The following is a 16,638-nucleotide window of genomic DNA, read 5'->3' as shown; positions in this document are numbered from 1 at the left end:
CTTAACTTACTGTGTTTGGGGTCTCCGTTTTGCAGGCTGCAGGTTCGTAGTTCCCGTTGTTTTTCGTGTCTACTCCCAGTGGCTCAGGTTGGTTCAGTGAGTTGTGTAGGCTTCCTGGTGGAGGGGACTGGTCCCTGTGTTCTGGTGGTTGAGGCTGGATCTTGTCTTTCTGGTGTGCAGGACCACGTCCTGTGGTGTGTCTGTGACCTTATTATGATTTTAGGCAGCCTCTCTGCTAATGGGTGGGTTTGTGTTCCTATCTTCCTAGTTGTTTGGCATAGGGTGTCCAGCACTGTAGCTTGCTGGTCGTTGAGTGGAGCTGGGTGCTGGCGTTGAGATGGAGATCTCTGGGAGAGCTCTCGCCGTTTGATGTTATGTGTGGCCAGGAGGTCTCTGGTGGTCCAGTGTCCTTAACTCGGCTCTCCCACCTCAGAGGCTCAGGCCTGACACCCGGCCAGAGCACCAAGACCCTGTCAGCCACACAGCTCAGAAGAAAAGGGAGAAAAAAAGAGAATGAAAGAAAAAAAATAAAGTTATTAAAATAGAAAAAAATTATTAAATATAAAAAGAATTTAAAAAGAGAGAAAGAAGAGAGCAAGCAAACCAAATCCATCAATGATAATAAGTGCTAACAACTAAACTGAGAAAAAAAAAAGGAGAGTCAGACCCTAGGACAAATGGCAAAAGCAAAGCTATACAGGCAAAATCACACAAAGAAGCATACACATACACACTCACAAAAAGAGAAAGAAGGGAAAAAAATATTTATATATATAAAAAAAAAATTTTAAAGGAAGAGAGCAACCCAGTCAACAAACAAATCTACCAATGATAATAAGCTCTAAATACTAAACTAAGATAAACATAAAACCAGAAACAAATTAGATGCAGAAAGTAAACCCCAAGTCTGTAGTTGCTCCCAAAGTCCACTGCCTCAATTTTGGGATGATTCGTTGTGTATTCAGGTGTTCCACAGATGCAGGGTACATCATGTTGACTGTGGAGATTTTTTTTTTTTTTTTTTTTTGCGGTACGCGGGCCTCTCACTGTTGTGGCCACTCCCGTTGCGGAGCAGAAGCTCCGGACGCGCAGGCTCAGCGGCCATGGCTCACGGTCCCAGCTGCTCCGTGGCATGTGGGATCCTCCCGGACCGTGGCACGAACCTGTGTCCGCTGCATAGGCAGGCGGACTCTCAACCACTGCGCCACCAGGGAAGCCCGACTGTGGATATTTAATCCGCTGCTCCTGAGGCTGCCGGGAGAGATTTCCCTTTCTCTTCTTTGTTCGCACAGCTCCAGGGGTTCAGCTTTGGATTTGGCCCCGCCTCTGCATGTAGGTCGCCTGAGGGCGTCTGTTCTTTGCTCAGACAGGACGGCGTTAAAGGAGCAGCTGATGTGGGGGCTCTGGCTCACTCAGGTGGGGGGAGGGAGGGGTACAGATGTGGGGCGAGCCTGCGGCGGCAGAGGCCTGTATGATGTTGCACCACCCTGAGGAGCGCCGTGCGTTCTCCCGGGCAAGTTGTTCCTGGATCCCGGGACCCTGGCAGTGGCGGGCTGCACAGGCTCCCGGGAGGGTGGTGTGGATAGTGACCTGTGCTTGCACACAGACTTCTTGGTGGCGGCAGCAGCAGCCTTAGCGTCTCATGCCCGTCTCTGGTGTCTGCACTGATAGCCGCGGCTCGTGCCCGTCTCTGGAGCTCGTTTAGGCGGTGCTCTGAATCCCCTCTCCTTGCGCACCCCGAAACAATGGTCTCTTGCCTCTTCGGCAACTCCAGACTTTTTCCCGGACTCCCTCCCGGCTAGCTGTGGCGCACTAGCCCCTTCAGGCTGTGTTCACACAGCCAACCCCAGTCCTCTCCCTGGGATCCGACCTCTGATGCCCCCGACCTCTGATGCCCCCGAGCCTCAGCTCCCAGCCCCCACCCGCCCCAGCAGGTGAGCAGACAAGCCTCTCGGGCTGGTGAGTGCTGGTCGGCAGTGATCCTCTGTGCGGGAATCTCTCCGCTTTGCCCTCCGCACCTCTATTGCTGTGCTCTCTGAGGCTTACCCCTTGCCCACCCCCCATCTCCACCAGTGAAGGGGCTTTCTAGTGTGTGGAAACCTTTCCTCCTTCACAGCTCCCTCCCACTGGTGCAGGTCCCGTCCCTACCCTTTTGTCTCTGTTTATTCTTTTTTGTTTTGCCCTACCCAGGTACGTGGGGAGTTTCTTGCCTTTTGGGAAGTCTGAGGTGTTCTGCCAGCGTTCAGTAGGTGTTCTGTAGGAGTTGTTCCACATGTAGATGTAGTTTTGATGTATCTGTGGGGAGGAAGTTGATCTCCACGTCTTGCTCCTCTGCCATCTTGAAGCTGCTCTTCTACTTTACTTTTAATTATAATTGGTTGCATGCCTTCTGACTTGTTGGTGTAGTGATTTTCCACATATTTTTCAGTTTCATTCCTTTGACCTCTACAGCCAGGGCTGTCTGCTCCATGAAAAGATTTCTTCCTCTTTCTGTCCTTTGTCCAGTTTTAATAACAAGTGTGAATACCAAGCTGGTGAACAGATGCTCTTCACTGAATCTGGGGGCCACACCCCCTTCACCCCCGATCCCATGGTCTGTAAAATAGAGCCTTCTCATTTTCCTCATTATTTTTACCAGCTTTTTTTCCCCCCTCAACTGAGTCATTTCAAATCGACTTCTCATCGAGGTTCAGAACGGAGGTTACCTTCACCACAGAATAGATAATTACGTTAAAGCGCCAACAGGAAAATCTGTCACCTCGTCTGGCTCACTTTTCCCTTAATTTAAGTGTCCTCAACTATCATCTTCACTTGAAAAAAGTAAAAAACATATTCATACAGGAATGAGGAGTTTCTGTCAGGCTGATTGATATTTTCACTTACATTTAGGTCCTTTTTTTTTTTTCCATCAAAACACTCGTTTTTTGGTTTAAAAAAAGTCAAGTAGATATGTGAGAGATAGTGGGTTGTCTTTTTTTTTCTTTTCCACCAGCACCTGCTCCAAAGCATAATTTCCACATGCCCCAACGCTGCCTCAGTAATTGACAACAAATACGCTATCATTAACTGAGACTTGCCCGCTCAGTTCAGCTGCCCTAAAATGACACTTTTTAAAGCAAGCACCTCGAGGCAAATGTTGGACTGTGGGTTTGCTTTCTCACCTCTGCCCTGTCAGGTTTAGTTCTGTGAGAGCTGTAGCCCTGCGGCTGGGAAGGGTCTCTGGGAACAGCTTGCATTTCTCTGGTTAGTAAATCCCACCGCACACCCCTTCCCCAGTGGTGAAAAGAAAATGCTTCCTTTCTAGCTGTGCGTCCCTGAGTGTTTGGTTGGAAGGTGTCCTGTATGTCTGTGTTTTGACTGTCAGGCCCTGAGCTGAATGCCTCTCTCAGGACGTCTACACCCTGGCCTGCAGGACACTGAGCTCAGCGTGTCACCCATCACCCAGGAGGCTGGACACAGAGTGGGAGAGAAGGTTGTGAAATCCCCACACCTGGCGCTGCTGCCAGTTTGTTTGACTAGTAGGATTGGCTGAGGGGGTGACAGAGCCCGTCTGCCCGTGGCGGGCTCTACATTCCAGGCCCATATTCGTGAATCTGCAGGGCGTACAGGGTATGAGAGGGGTCTGGTTTGTTCAGAGAAATGCAAAAGCAGCACAGCAGAACAATTACATTCCCATACCATGGTCATAGCCAGGGAGATGGCATTTAAATTACTTGAAAACCATACAAATGAGCCTAATAGATTTATGCAACGTGAACCTCAGAGGAGCCGAAGGGGTCCAGGCCCAGCTGGGCTCGGGGCGAGGCTTATTAGAAGAGGGTTCATCCAGGAGGAAATTTGTGAGGAAATTAAACAGCTTTTAATAGAAGTCATTTGGTAGAGAGAAGAGTGCTGCAGGGAGAAGGGGGGCGAATCTCAAGACGTAGAGAGGAGACAGGCAGACGATGAGGCTGCGCCATGAGGTCCCCGCCCAGCACCCCAGGCTCCTTCAAGCTTTGGCCCCAATGTTATTCCCCGAAGCCTTCTCTGGCCACTTGCTTACACTGCCGTCCACCTCCTCTCCCACATTCCCTTTGTCCAGTCCTTGCTTTATTTTTCTCCATAGCCTTTAGCACCTTCCAACATATTAAAATATCCTCCCACCGGAATGTACATTCCATAAGGACAGAGATTGTTGTCTGTTTTGTTCACCGTTCTACCCAGCGCCTGGTACAGACTAGGTGCTCCATCCTTGTTTCTTGAATAAATGGGATGTAGCGAGAAAGAAGTATGGTGGGCTATGTTTTGGGGTCTAAAGAACTTTGGCAGAGAATCCGGAGACCTGAGTCCTCAAGCCCAGGACAGCCTGGAGGGCAGAGAAGTTCATTGGACTGTAGTTTCCTCACTGGTAAGATGGATACTGGCTGAGGTGACCGCTGAAGTCCTCAGGCTGTGAGGTTCTGAGGACCTGGGTGGTCAGAGGATGCTAGGTGGTGGGCTTCTTGGTATGTACTTTGAACCACCTGGAGCTGTTACTGTGGCAGTGGATTTCTGAACCATGGGGTCAAGCTGGTATTTGTAAAAAGAATTGTTTTTTTCCAAAGTACTCCAGGCAGTTTTTTTGGGGGGTGGGGGCGTGTATTGCGTCTTCATTGCTGCGCGCGGGCTTTCTCTAGTTGCAGCGAGCGGGGGCTACCCTTCGTTGAGGTGCGTGGGTTTCTTACTGTGGTGGCTTCTCTTGTTGCAGAGCACAGGTTCCAGGTGCGCAGACTTCAGTAGTTGTGGCATGTGGGCTCAGTAGTTGTGGCTTGCGGGCTCTAGAGTGCAGGCTCAGTAGTTGTGGTGCACAGGCCTAGTTGCTCCGTGGCATGTGGGATCTTCCCGGACCAGGGATCAAATCCGTGTCCCCTGCATTGGCAGGTGGATTCTTTTTTTTTTTTTTTTTGCGGTACGCGGGCCTCTTACTGTTGTGGCCTCTCCCGTTGCGGAGCACAGGCTCCGGACGCGCAGGCTCAGCGGCCATGGCTCACAGGCCCAGCCACTCCGCGGCATGTGGGATCTTCCCGGACTGGGGCACGAACCCGCATCCCCTGCATCGGCAGGCGGACTCTCAACCACTGCGCCACCAGGGAAGCCCGGCAAGTGGATTCTTAACCACTGTGCCACCAGGGAAGTCCCCAGGGAGGTTTTTTTAAAAAGGGGGTTAAGAGGCTAGATAAATTTTTATTACCACTCAATAAATCCTTCTTTTACCTGCTTCCTTTCCACTAAATTTTCTCTCCCAACTCCTGCAGGCTTGAACCACCAACAATTATTTGGGTCCATAGATGAGTGCACCATTGACTTCTGAGGCTCCTATTTCAGTGAACTAGAACTTCAGAAGAAAACTCAGTAGGGGCAACCAACTTGTTTTGGTTTCAAGCTCAAAGCCCTTACATATCTCATAGTTTGCCTTGAAATTATAAAGCTACCTTCTCTTCCCAGGCCACCCCATCCCAGAAATTTCACCACCATTGGGGGATGATTCCCCTGAGGGGCTAACAGACCTTACCAGCCAAACCTCCAAGCCAGTTGTGACCTCTCACAGAGATAATGAGGATTTATTTAGGGTGGAATTAACTTGCTGCTCAAGTATGTCATCACAGAATAGGAAGAGAAATTACAGCCTGTAGAAACCTCAGGCCTGTAATAGTTAACTTCCTGGAGACTAAATTTTCCTGCTTATTTCTGAGAAAGGCTTATCTGTCAACATTTGAAAGGATGTTTCTGCATTCCTGTATTTTGACAGAACACTTCTACAAGTCTAACCTGTCCACCTTCTACAGTTTATCTCATTAGGCATCCTTCTCCTTGCTTTGTTTTGCTTTCCACCTCTGAAGGTCAACAAGCTTAGGGAAGCAACTTGTGATCATCTGGGTTCAGCTCCCAGCTCAGCCACTCACTAGCTTGGGTGCTCAACCTCTCTGACCCCCACTTTCCTAAAAATCTATAAAATCAGGGTCAGAAGTCCTACTTGGCAGGGTTATTAAAGGGACTGTAAGTAGCTGGGCAGGGGGACGTGGTACACATCAGGTACTCAAGACTGGCCACCATCCTTACCAATTCCTCTTCGAGTTTGCAGCAATAGCAAACTCTCATTCACTAAACAAATATCTCGTGGCTTTCCTCCAAATACCTGTGCAGTCTAAGTGTCCAGCTCAATTATACGACAGACTCTTGATGGTCCAAGCTGGAGCCAGATATTCATGTGTCCTTTTAATTAAAAGATTCAGCGCCTAATCACAGAAGGACATTGTTTGGTGGTGCCGATAATGAAGTTAGTCAGGGCTGCTGAAGTGTATCATTAGGATGGTTGACAGTTCACTCTGTGCCCATGGAATAAAATGAATAGGAAGAGAGCCAGGAGGAAGGGGCCAGCCAGGAGGGACATATGGAAGAGATGTGATAGATGAACTCCTCCAGGACCTAGGATTCCGCTCCTCAGAACTGAAGGCATTTGTGTACAGTTCATATAATAAAGGATTCCCTATTATAAAAACCAGAAAGAGAAAGTAATGGCGTTCTTTTGAGACACCATATGATCTGGCAGACGTTATATATTCTGAGTGGCATCATTATCTGTCTTTTGCCTCTCACAATTCTTTTTTAGCAGGCAGCGTATACATTATACATTTTAAACCAATAATAAATATAGATTTTTACATGAAAACCAAACCAGAACTGGCTGCCTCTTTTAATATATACGTGAAAAATTTTTAACGGAAGAAACTATACCTTTGGTAAATGTGCAGAATATTAATATAAGCTCAGGATGAATGCTGAAGAGTTCACATTCATAAAACTCTTCTAAATCATTTTTCTGGTCTGAATGCATCTTTATGAATATAGCGATGCTGTGAGGCTTCATTTATTTTGCACAGAAAGTGATTTTATTTTTAATTCTTGTCCTCTTTCTGTTACCATGATTCTCTACATTATTTAAGGAACTTGGCATAATAAGTTGTCCAGGGCTGGGATTTGTGTTTGGGGAACTAAATACTCATTAATACTTTTTAAAAAATACTAAGTAAATCCATATCCCATCATTTAGTAAAGAGCCTTTATAATAAGGAAAAACTAATTATTTGTGGGATAAAGTGTTTTACGTATTTAACTTCTAGTGATGTTGCACAACATCCAAATAACTAACTAGGATGTTAACTCTTACTGTTTTGTTGCTTTTGAGGGCATTTTAATGATAGGAATGTATTTGAATCATCAGTTTTACCGTTAGAGCCAAATCATTCTCATGGGCTTATGGGAATATATGCCACCAGGCAGTAGATTAATAACTATTAAAAAACCACATGAAAAGGTCACTGCAAAACTCAGATCAAAACCTGTGGTCTTCTGGATTTTGCAGTCTACCAGCGTTTTGAAGCTTCTCTAGGGTAACATGATCTTTATGGCAACACCACTGAGCTCTGGACATTTATGATAATGAAGACAGCCCGAAAGTGCCGTGCACTCGCCCACAGCGCCAGCCTTCACTTAAGGAGGAAGGGCGCTGATCAGCACGCATCCATGTTAACAGAGAGCCCTCTTTTGGTGATGGTAGAAAAATATAATAGCGAAGGAGACTCTTTTGTTTTCCAAAATGATTGGCAAAACAGACTGTATTGGGGCCAGGACCACAGAGCGTGGGAGGGCTCTTTATGGAGAACCACAGCAGAAAGGAATTCTCTTTGCTGGTGAATTTTTCTGGCCTTCTGCACTGTCATTCCTGCAGCGTTTCTCACTTATTCTCTCCAACTAGCTCACCATACCCTGATCGGCGGCCGCACTGACCCCCATCTTCTTACTTAAAACGTGTTATTGGAAGCAGGGCAACACAGGGAACTTTGAGTTTGCACACTGGGGATGGGACCAAATTATCAGCCTATTCTGAACTTCGTAGAACACTCAAGGAGTTAACCAGAGTGATTCTGGCTTCCTTTGGCCTCCCCAGTGTTTTTTGTATAATAAAGACTTGGACACTGGAAAATGCATTCAGAACACAAGCCAAGCATTGAGTTCAGTGGGGATAGAGCAGGAGGGGTAACCCATGGGAGGGCATGGGTCCTGCAGGCACGTTCTGCCTGTGGCCTGCTGAATTGTAGATGTGCCGTTTGGGCCAGGTTTTGTGATAAGCTGGCTCTCTCGGTGGTGAGGGGCAAACTGCTTCACTTCCTGACCTAGAATCTCTTATCTGCAGCCTTGCAGATCCATTCCCTGCCCTTCCTACCGGCCCCTCGCAACGGGAACAGAGTCCCCCGTCTCTGGAAAGTAATGCTAAGAAAACAAACACTACAAAGGCTGGTAACAGGGGGATGTCTCTCTTGAATGTTTTTTGTGACCATCTAGGTTCAAGGAGGAGGGGGTCCCCCAGCTACGTGAGCCAGCAGGGTCTCTTTGTAGTAGGCATCTGTATGTTTGGCCAGATGTCCTCCCAGTGGAGGGCAGAGAGGGAAAGATAAAACAGAATTCTTATGAAAAATAAGTCTTGGGAGGGAGAAAAAACAAGACGGAGAAATTGTGTCAAGTAGGACGGGAGGCCAGGTGGTGTCATCTGACATTGATTAAATGCTGATAGAGCAACGAGAGATGCGTGTCACTAGGAAGTGACCCTTGTTCTTCAGCACGTGAAGCAGTGACAACTGTCTGGGAGCAGATCTGCGTGAAGACCACATGCAGAAGATGTCCAGTGGCAAACACAGCGCCAGCACGCATGGTGAGAAGGGGAGGAAAGGACCCCTGCACTGGACGTCAGGGCACGTTCCTTCTGATTCTGCTTTACCTCGCCGGCCTCACTCTCCACATCAGTAACACAATGATGCTTGACCGGATGACCTCTAAGCAATGCTCTAGCCCCAAATTCTGTTATCTATCATCATCTGCCCTCTGACCAAATCTTCTGAGGCTCTTCTAATGGAATGAAAGAAATAGCCCTGGAGAGGCATAAAGAGTTCACCCACCACAGTCCTAAAATCCAAAAGGAATGAAACCCTCCAACAACTATAAAAGTGTCATCCAATCTTTGCACAGCATCCCTGGGTCTATCCTCCTTCTGTGTTTTACAATTGCCACCAAAGCAAGTTAATTGCTTTCTGAACATGAGATGTGGCATATCTCTGGGTCTACCTGTGCTTCCCCCACTCCGAATTCCAAAAATATGCTCACTCTAACTGGATATAAGGGGTCTTTGTTTCATTTTAAACTGCCAGATTATAGAGAGCTTACGAGCAGGTGTGTGTGTGTGTGCGCGCGTGCACGCAAGCATCCTTTAGTTAAGGGTGAACGATTGAAAGTTTTCTTTGTTTTTGTTTTTTTCTTTTTGGCATCATCATGAGGTCAGCAGTATTTTGTTACAGGGTGAGGCTGGATTCCAGTGGGAATGGAAGAGGAATCTTCCACTGAGATCAGATCTCACACTAGGATGGTGGCAGTGGAAATGGATAGGAAAGCTTGACCAGAGAGGCAACGTGGCATAGGGGAGAGTTCATGGCGTTTGGAGTCAGACAGGCCCAGGTTCGAATCCTGGCTCTGATGTCTATGGGATGTCATTTCAGCTCTCACTACCATGCCATCTTGAAGCATTATTATATGAATTAAAGGTGATGTAAAGTACCTATGTTAGAGTCTGACACAGTGTAGGCAGTAAGCGAACATCAGTAAACTGTGGATGAGATGATCATGACAAAAATATCCGCAGGAAGATTAGCAGGGTCTGATGACCTGTTGAGTTAGAGAATAAGTATAAGAGAAGACTTCAAGGTGTCTGAGTTTGACCACCTGGGGGATTGGGATGGTGGGAGTATTTAGGTTGGATGGAAATAAAAAAGTTGGGTGAAAGCTGGAGATCTGGCTTGGCAGGGCTAGTACCAAGGTCAGTTTTGGACACGAGCGATGGCACTGAAACATCCAGGTGGCAGTGGAAGGAGGAGGATGGAAAGGAAAAGGAGTCAAAGAAATGAGAAAACTGCGATGCTGCGAAGCTGATTAACTCTAGGTCTGTTTAATCAGTAAGTCTGACTTTACAGCTTTACTTTCAAGGAATTGGCTAACCAAGGTTGATCCAGCATATGACCATCTTCTAAAACAAACCGTAGCTCCTCAAAATGTGTTCCTCCAACGAAGCATCTCCTGGACCTTTTTAGAAATACAGAATTTTAGCTCCTGCTTCAGACCTGCTGAATCAGGATCTGCATTTCAAAAATGTGATTTGTAAGCACTTGACAGTTTGAGAAGCACTGTTCTAAAGCATGACGACCAGACCAGCAGCATCACAGCCCCTGGGAACTTGTTAGAAATCCAGATTCTCAGGTGCCTTCTCAGACTTCCTGAATTAGAAAGGCTGTGTTTCAACAAGCCTTTCGAGTGAATCCAGTGCACCGTGGAGTTTGAGAATCATTGCTCTAAGTCATGGAACAGACAGATTGAGCCCCCTCCCCTTGGGTGTATAGCCCAGAACACTGGAGAGATTGGTTAAACCCTGAAACTTAATTTGAGTCATTGTTCTATGCTGTTTCTCTCATCATTTTGCATTAAACACAGCTGAAGAACTCTTTTCACTGAAGAAGGGCACAATGCGTAAAATTACAAACCAAAGGAGAGAAACTTCAGCTGTGGCTTAATCTTCACAATTTACCCATCAAAAGTTATTGAGCACAATCATAGAAGATCAGTCCTTTATATGCTATTGCTCCTGGGAGACGCTATTAGTAAGACACACATAGGGAAAGGAAGACTCTCGCGATACTCCTTACAATGTGATTTTCACATTAAAATGTCAAGAGTCTATGTCTTCTGTGTTTCTCATCAGTCCGATGGCAAGTTCCTTTTTAATAGGTTAGTTTCTGGAGTCACTTGCAGAAGTGTTGGTGGTTTACCACTTAGACTAGAATGTTTCTCAAAAAGTTCAGCTGTGAGCACTAAAAATTTACCTCCTCTCATCAAAAATGTCTGGTTTTTCTGGTTGTTCCCTAGTTGTTATTTAAATCACTGTGATAACTTAAATAAGGGTCAGTGTCTGTTTTCTGTATATATGTAATGTACAAAGATGGTTATATATGGAGCATTCTCATCATAAAATTACCTATATTTTCTGCTATAGGTTATAGTACAGTATAGCTAGTGGCATGCTGGTAAAGCAATTGAGGGTGTGGGAGGGCATCATTTGTAGTGTTTGCCAATTTCCATGGTGTAAATACTCCCTCCAGGGTTGATTTCAAGCTGCCAACTGTTTAACAACCGGTTCCCAAAATTCCTACAAATTTGACAGTTGACTCTTGCAAGCCAGTAGGAACTAGCTCGAGCACACCAATGAAACAAACATCAAGGGACAAGTCACACTTTTTTTTTTTTTTTGCTGTGCGTGGTTCTCTCACTGTTGTGCCCTCTCCTGTTGCGGAGCACAGGCTCTGGACGCACAGGCTCAGCGGCTATGGCTCACAGGCCCAGCCGCTCCGCGGCATGTGGGATCTTCCCGGACTGGGGCACGAACCCGTGTCCCCTGCATTGGCAGGCAGACTCTCAATCACTGCGCCACCAGGGAAGCCCCAGTCACAATTTTTTTGTTGTTGTATTTGGTTGTGTCTGAATTACTGTAGGTCCAATAATGGCTGACACAAGTAGATTTGGGTGTTTTAAATCTCTTGTCATGTAGAGATCTTTATTGAAATTATAATTATCATAATGGAATGTGATCTTGAAACTGTTCTATGAGACAAAGTTCTCTATTTTCAAGTCATTAAATACGTTTATAATAATATAATGGCAAGATTTAAAGTGCTTGTGTTGTTCAAGTATGTTTAATTTTAAAATACCACTCATCCTATAAGAGGGCATGTGAACCAAAATGCAAAAAGATACTTTTGAAATGTGTTTTTGGTTACTATTATTAAGATTTGACTTTTCTTACAGGTATTCAGGAAGGAACACAATGTACCAAATGTAAAAATAACTGGGCACTGAAGTTTTCTATCATATTGTTATACATTTTGTGTGCCTTGTTAACAATCACAGTAGCCATTTTGGGATACAAAGGTAAGTACTCTTTCCTTTTTCCTTCCAAACAGCAAGTTTTCTTTCATTAATTTAAGCCTGAAAAAACAAGTACATTGGCAAGTGTGAAGTATTTCATTAATATAACTCTTGCCAACAAAACTTAAACATCTTAAGCTCCATCTTTGTGTCTTGAGCTTCTTGTAGCTGTGGGACCTGAAAGGAGAGAAGTAGCAATTCCTTTTGAGTCATTTCAACCATAATCATGGTCCTCTATGAGTTATAAATTTTTTTCCTCTTTGTTGCTTTTTCCTACTTATTTCCAAATACTCCCTCTTCCTCTATCTTCTTCCATCTTATCTCTAAGAGGCCCCACGAAAACCCTGGAGTCAGCACATGGGAAAACTGTATTGACAGAGGATAAGACCTCCAAGAGATACGACTTACTTCACCTAGGAACTGGCCAATTAATTCCCTTTTGTTTCTCTTCAGCACCTTTACTGTGGTCACTGTTTATATACCCCCATAAAAATACCACCCTGTAGAAATTAAACACAGAGGCGGCACCACCACCTCAACGGTACTTTATGGCACATCAGGCATTCTTTCAACATGTCTGGTTTAAGGTCAGTGGAGGATTTTTGCCTGAATCCTCCAGATCTGCAAAGTGGGTTGGTCCCCCCCACCCCCCGTTCCAGACACCGCAGGTAGAAGGTGCCCTGATTCAGAATCACAAACTACATAAACCCTTTTATAGGAAACAGCCATGGGGGACTTTCCTGGCGGCGCAGTGGTTAAGAATACGCCTGCCAATGCAGGGGACACAGGTTCGAGACCTGGTCCGGGAAGATCCCACATGCTGTGGAGCAACTAAACCCGTGTGCCACAACTACTGAGCCTGCGCTCTAGAGCCTGTGAGGAGCCCGTGCACCGCAAGCTCGCTGCAACTAGAGAAAGCCTGTGTGCAGCAACGAAGACCCAACACAGCCCTAAATAAGTTTATTTATTTATTTATTTATTTATCTAAAAAAAAAAAAGAAAAGAAAACAGCCATGGAAGCCTCACAGAGACATGCGAGATAGATGTGATGTCTGGTTTCAGCAAGAGGCAGACATGGGGTCTGTTGATCTTCGCTCTGCCTTCCCTCGGCACTGATAGATTAACAGTGGAGAATTCCCACATGTTCCCTTCTCTGTTCCTTGCCCCATAGACTTGACCTGGGGACAGAAGGATGCAAGGTGAATTCCCTCCAGCTTGTAACTCCTCCCACTGCTCTCCCAGCGTTTATCGGTTTCCTGAGAAAACAATGTACTGGAATAAGAATGGGCTTTGGAGCCAGACGGTCCCGGTCCAGTTCTTGAGTCCACCATTTGTAATGCAATCGTGAATGTTTATTAAGTGCTCGCTGGCGTGCCGGGCATCACGCTAAATCCTCTGCATGGCTGTGTAACCTGGGAATGAATCATAACCCCTTGGTGTTTCTGATTTCTTATCTGTAAAATGGCAATAGTAATGCCACTCTTCAAGGTGATGGCGATGAGCAAAGATGATGTAACTGAGCCACCTGTCCTAAGGTTGGTCCCAGTAGCGAGTGGCTGAATCTCTCTGTTCTTTGCTTCTTCATAACTGCGTTTTTACAGCTCTAGCTATGAGAATGGCAAAACATGTTAAAAAATACTCAGTATAGTCGGGGCTTGTTAAGTCCACTTTTAAGGCTATTTCCATGGAAAATTGTGTGCATCCTGCAGTGGGCTGACTGATGAACTTGGGCAATGGAAGTTTGGAAAATTACCAGGTCATTCTATCCATTTGCGATGAGTTAATCTAACCTAGGATTAACAGAGCAAGTGTTAAGAAAGGCTATTAAATCATGGCGGGGCTGGACAGAGGGAGGCGGGGGAGGAAACTTAGTGGGGAAAAGGAAGGTGTTTTATGTCCCAGGTAATTCAGCCTGGTTGTCTTCTTTCACTGGGTCATTTAGGTCATTACTCACTTGACAACTTTTCCTAGTGAACTCAGATAAAGGAGATGCTTGAAATCAAACAGTCATTTAATAGGTATCTTTAGGGCTCAGCACTATGTGATATGAAAGTAAACAGAGATGAGAAAGGTTTGAAGAAATAGCTCTGTATGGTATTTTGGCATTTTTACCTCTGCAAAAAGATATGGTCTAGGATCTTTATGCCTTAAGAATTATACAGAAAGATACAAAATAGGGGGCTTTGTTTATTTTTAAAGTACAGATATTTCCTCCATTTTTATGACAGTAGAAAGCCCTTCTCGGCTCTGGCATATTTGTGTGGGCTGGTCCATTCACCCGGAACACCTTTTCCCTGTTCTCCACCTTTCTCTCTATGACTTTCTCTTCTTTCCCTTCATGTCTCCCTCAGACACATGTACCGCAAGAAGCCCCTGAAAGCTGAGCTGGGTGCCCTCCTGCTGGTCCCCATGGCATCCTTTTTTACTCTTAGCCCCTGTCGCACTATATCGTTATGGCCAATGGGTCTGTCTCACCACCCAAACTGTAAGCTCCACGAAGACAAGAGACTCTCTTTTATTTATCATATCTCCCACTAGCATCTGGCTCATAGTACGTAATAGTTACCCAATAAAGTTTACTAAATGAATTAATGAGAAGATGGATGGATAATTGGATGGTTGAATTGTAGATTAGGGCCGACTTCTATAAAGGCAGTCAATCAATGCCCAGGGACCTCTAAGCCAATTGCTGCGACTCAAGGCCCTACCTAGAAGCTTAAAATCCTGAAGATTACTTGGCCTGCTCTGGGGTGTATCTCGCCAGGATGAAGGGCGAAGGGATTGAGGGAGTGAGACAAGTTGGAGTCCCCTCTTTTCCTCCTTCAGGGTCCCCATCCCTCAGGCTTCTAATGACAAAAATAAGGTAACACAACATGCAATTTTTGTCTTTAAACACAGCCTTAATGAGCTAAAATGCTGATATTTTCCAGATGTGTTTTCCCTTTACTTGAACAGTGATTCCTCTTTCTTGCTGATAAGATTCTGGTGACCCAACATGGTAAGAGGCAGAAAGATAAGTTCTCCCTTCACACATCTCCCTTTGAAGTCTGGAGGAACTCGCTCCACTTAAAAAAAAAAAAAGGGAAGAAAGAAACAAAAAAGAATATTCAGTGAAAAAGAGGTTTCTCTGGAGGAGAAGTTGGAAGGAAGTGAAATAGAAACTCCTTTATCAGAGTTTGCAAAGGCAATTCCATGGTATTTTCCTCAAAACTGTTCTTTACTTCTCCTTTTATGTCACTTATGCAGCTACAGTTAGGATGTAACTTAAGCTCCTTCCAGAGAATTTGCTGATCAAGTCAGAGGATTGCTGAGTCACCCAGACAGGTCAGTACACTGGCTGTGACAATGAGGCATGTCAGCCACTTTACAGAAAGCACATTCTCAGACAGTTACAGCTTGGTGCACCCTCTGTCCTGGACTCTTTATCATCGGTCAGTGAAGCTTCCATGACAGAAGCCACCTCCTAAATTCAGTGGGTCATTTTTCCTCCAGAACATTCCCTGAACAGGAAAATCCTAGTCTGTGGTCCTGCCCAGCAGGCATCTACCTTAAGGGAATTAGGATGAAGATGAAAGACAGACATCTGAATCTTTTTCAGTAAGAACCTCCTCTGATGCAACATTCCTAGTCATAAATGTCTGCCTTGCTGCTCGGCTCTGCCAAGGTGGCAGTTGCAGCTGGATAAGTAGGCTTTCAGATGTGCATCAGATCACACTGTGTAGCTGTTGTCAGAATCCACGATAACACCCTATAACCAGACCTTCTGTATTTTTGTAATGAAATATGAAATAGTGTTCAAGGTAGAAATGTCTTTATTACATCACGAAGGAGCATAACTGGTATTACTGGGAAGTCCCAGGTACCAGCAGGGGGCGTGTTTCTCAGGACCACAATCAGGCTGGTACAGACCCTCGTGAGCACCCGGCAGGAGCTCTGTGCTCTGCTCTTGTTCCCTGTCCCCAAGGCCTGGGCCATGAGCTACGTCTCTTGGATCCTCCATGTCCAGCTCTGGGCCACAAACCTGGCAGATACTTGGTAAACATCTGAGGTTGATGACTGTAAAGGGAAGATAAAGAAGACATAGTCCTTCCCCTGAAGGGACTTTTCTTGGAAGAAACCATATTTAGGAAAAAGAAATACTGGATGAAAGGCAATGTGGAATTATAGAGCAAGCATGGATTTTAGAGTTAGATCTCCTGGCCTGGTATCCCACTTAGTCACTTATAAGCTGTGTGAGGGACTTCCCTGGTGGTCCAATGTTTAAGACCCCGCACTTACACTGCAGGGGGTGTGGGTTCAATCCCTGGTCAGGGAACTAAGATCCTGCATGCCGTGTGGCCAAAAAAATAATAAACATTTTAAAATTAAAAAAGTAAAGTGTAGATTTTTACCCCCCCAAAAATTAAAAATAATAAGCTTTGTCACTCTGGACAAGTTACTGAACATCTCTGAGCCTCAATTTTTTTCATCTGTATAACAGCAGTCATAAGGATTAACTGCAGTGACGATGCAGTGCACCTTGCAAAGAGCAGGCAATCCACAGAGGCTGTTTTTATTGCCATTCAGATAAAGGGTCCATTGGTGTGGAATCAGATCATC

General features: G+C 45.5%; 1 protein-coding gene and 1 long non-coding RNA gene across 3 annotated transcripts in view; one reads left to right on the top strand and one right to left on the bottom strand.

The window, feature by feature from the left end:
* Nucleotides 1-16,638, top strand: part of COLEC12 (collectin subfamily member 12) — a 187,232-nt gene that overhangs the window by 131,962 nt on the left and 38,632 nt on the right. For both annotated transcript variants that reach the window (XM_067699558.1, XM_067699559.1), the window contains one exon: nucleotides 11,920-12,042. In XM_067699558.1, the coding sequence (XP_067555659.1) occupies nucleotides 11,920-12,042 (123 nt within the window). The remainder of the gene's footprint in view (nucleotides 1-11,919; nucleotides 12,043-16,638) is intronic.
* LOC137203431 (uncharacterized) overlaps nucleotides 13,037-16,638 on the bottom strand; it is a 73,551-nt gene continuing 69,949 nt past the window's right edge. Inside the window, exon 5 of the long non-coding RNA XR_010933112.1 lies at nucleotides 13,037-13,217. This is a non-coding gene — a long non-coding RNA (uncharacterized lncRNA). The remainder of the gene's footprint in view (nucleotides 13,218-16,638) is intronic.

Source organism: Pseudorca crassidens, chromosome 12 (genome assembly GCF_039906515.1).
Source record: "Pseudorca crassidens isolate mPseCra1 chromosome 12, mPseCra1.hap1, whole genome shotgun sequence".
NCBI classification, from domain to species: Eukaryota; Metazoa; Chordata; class Mammalia; order Artiodactyla; family Delphinidae; genus Pseudorca; species Pseudorca crassidens.
The sequence above is the reverse complement of the archived record's forward strand: the minus strand, read 5'-3'. Positions and strand labels throughout refer to the sequence as shown.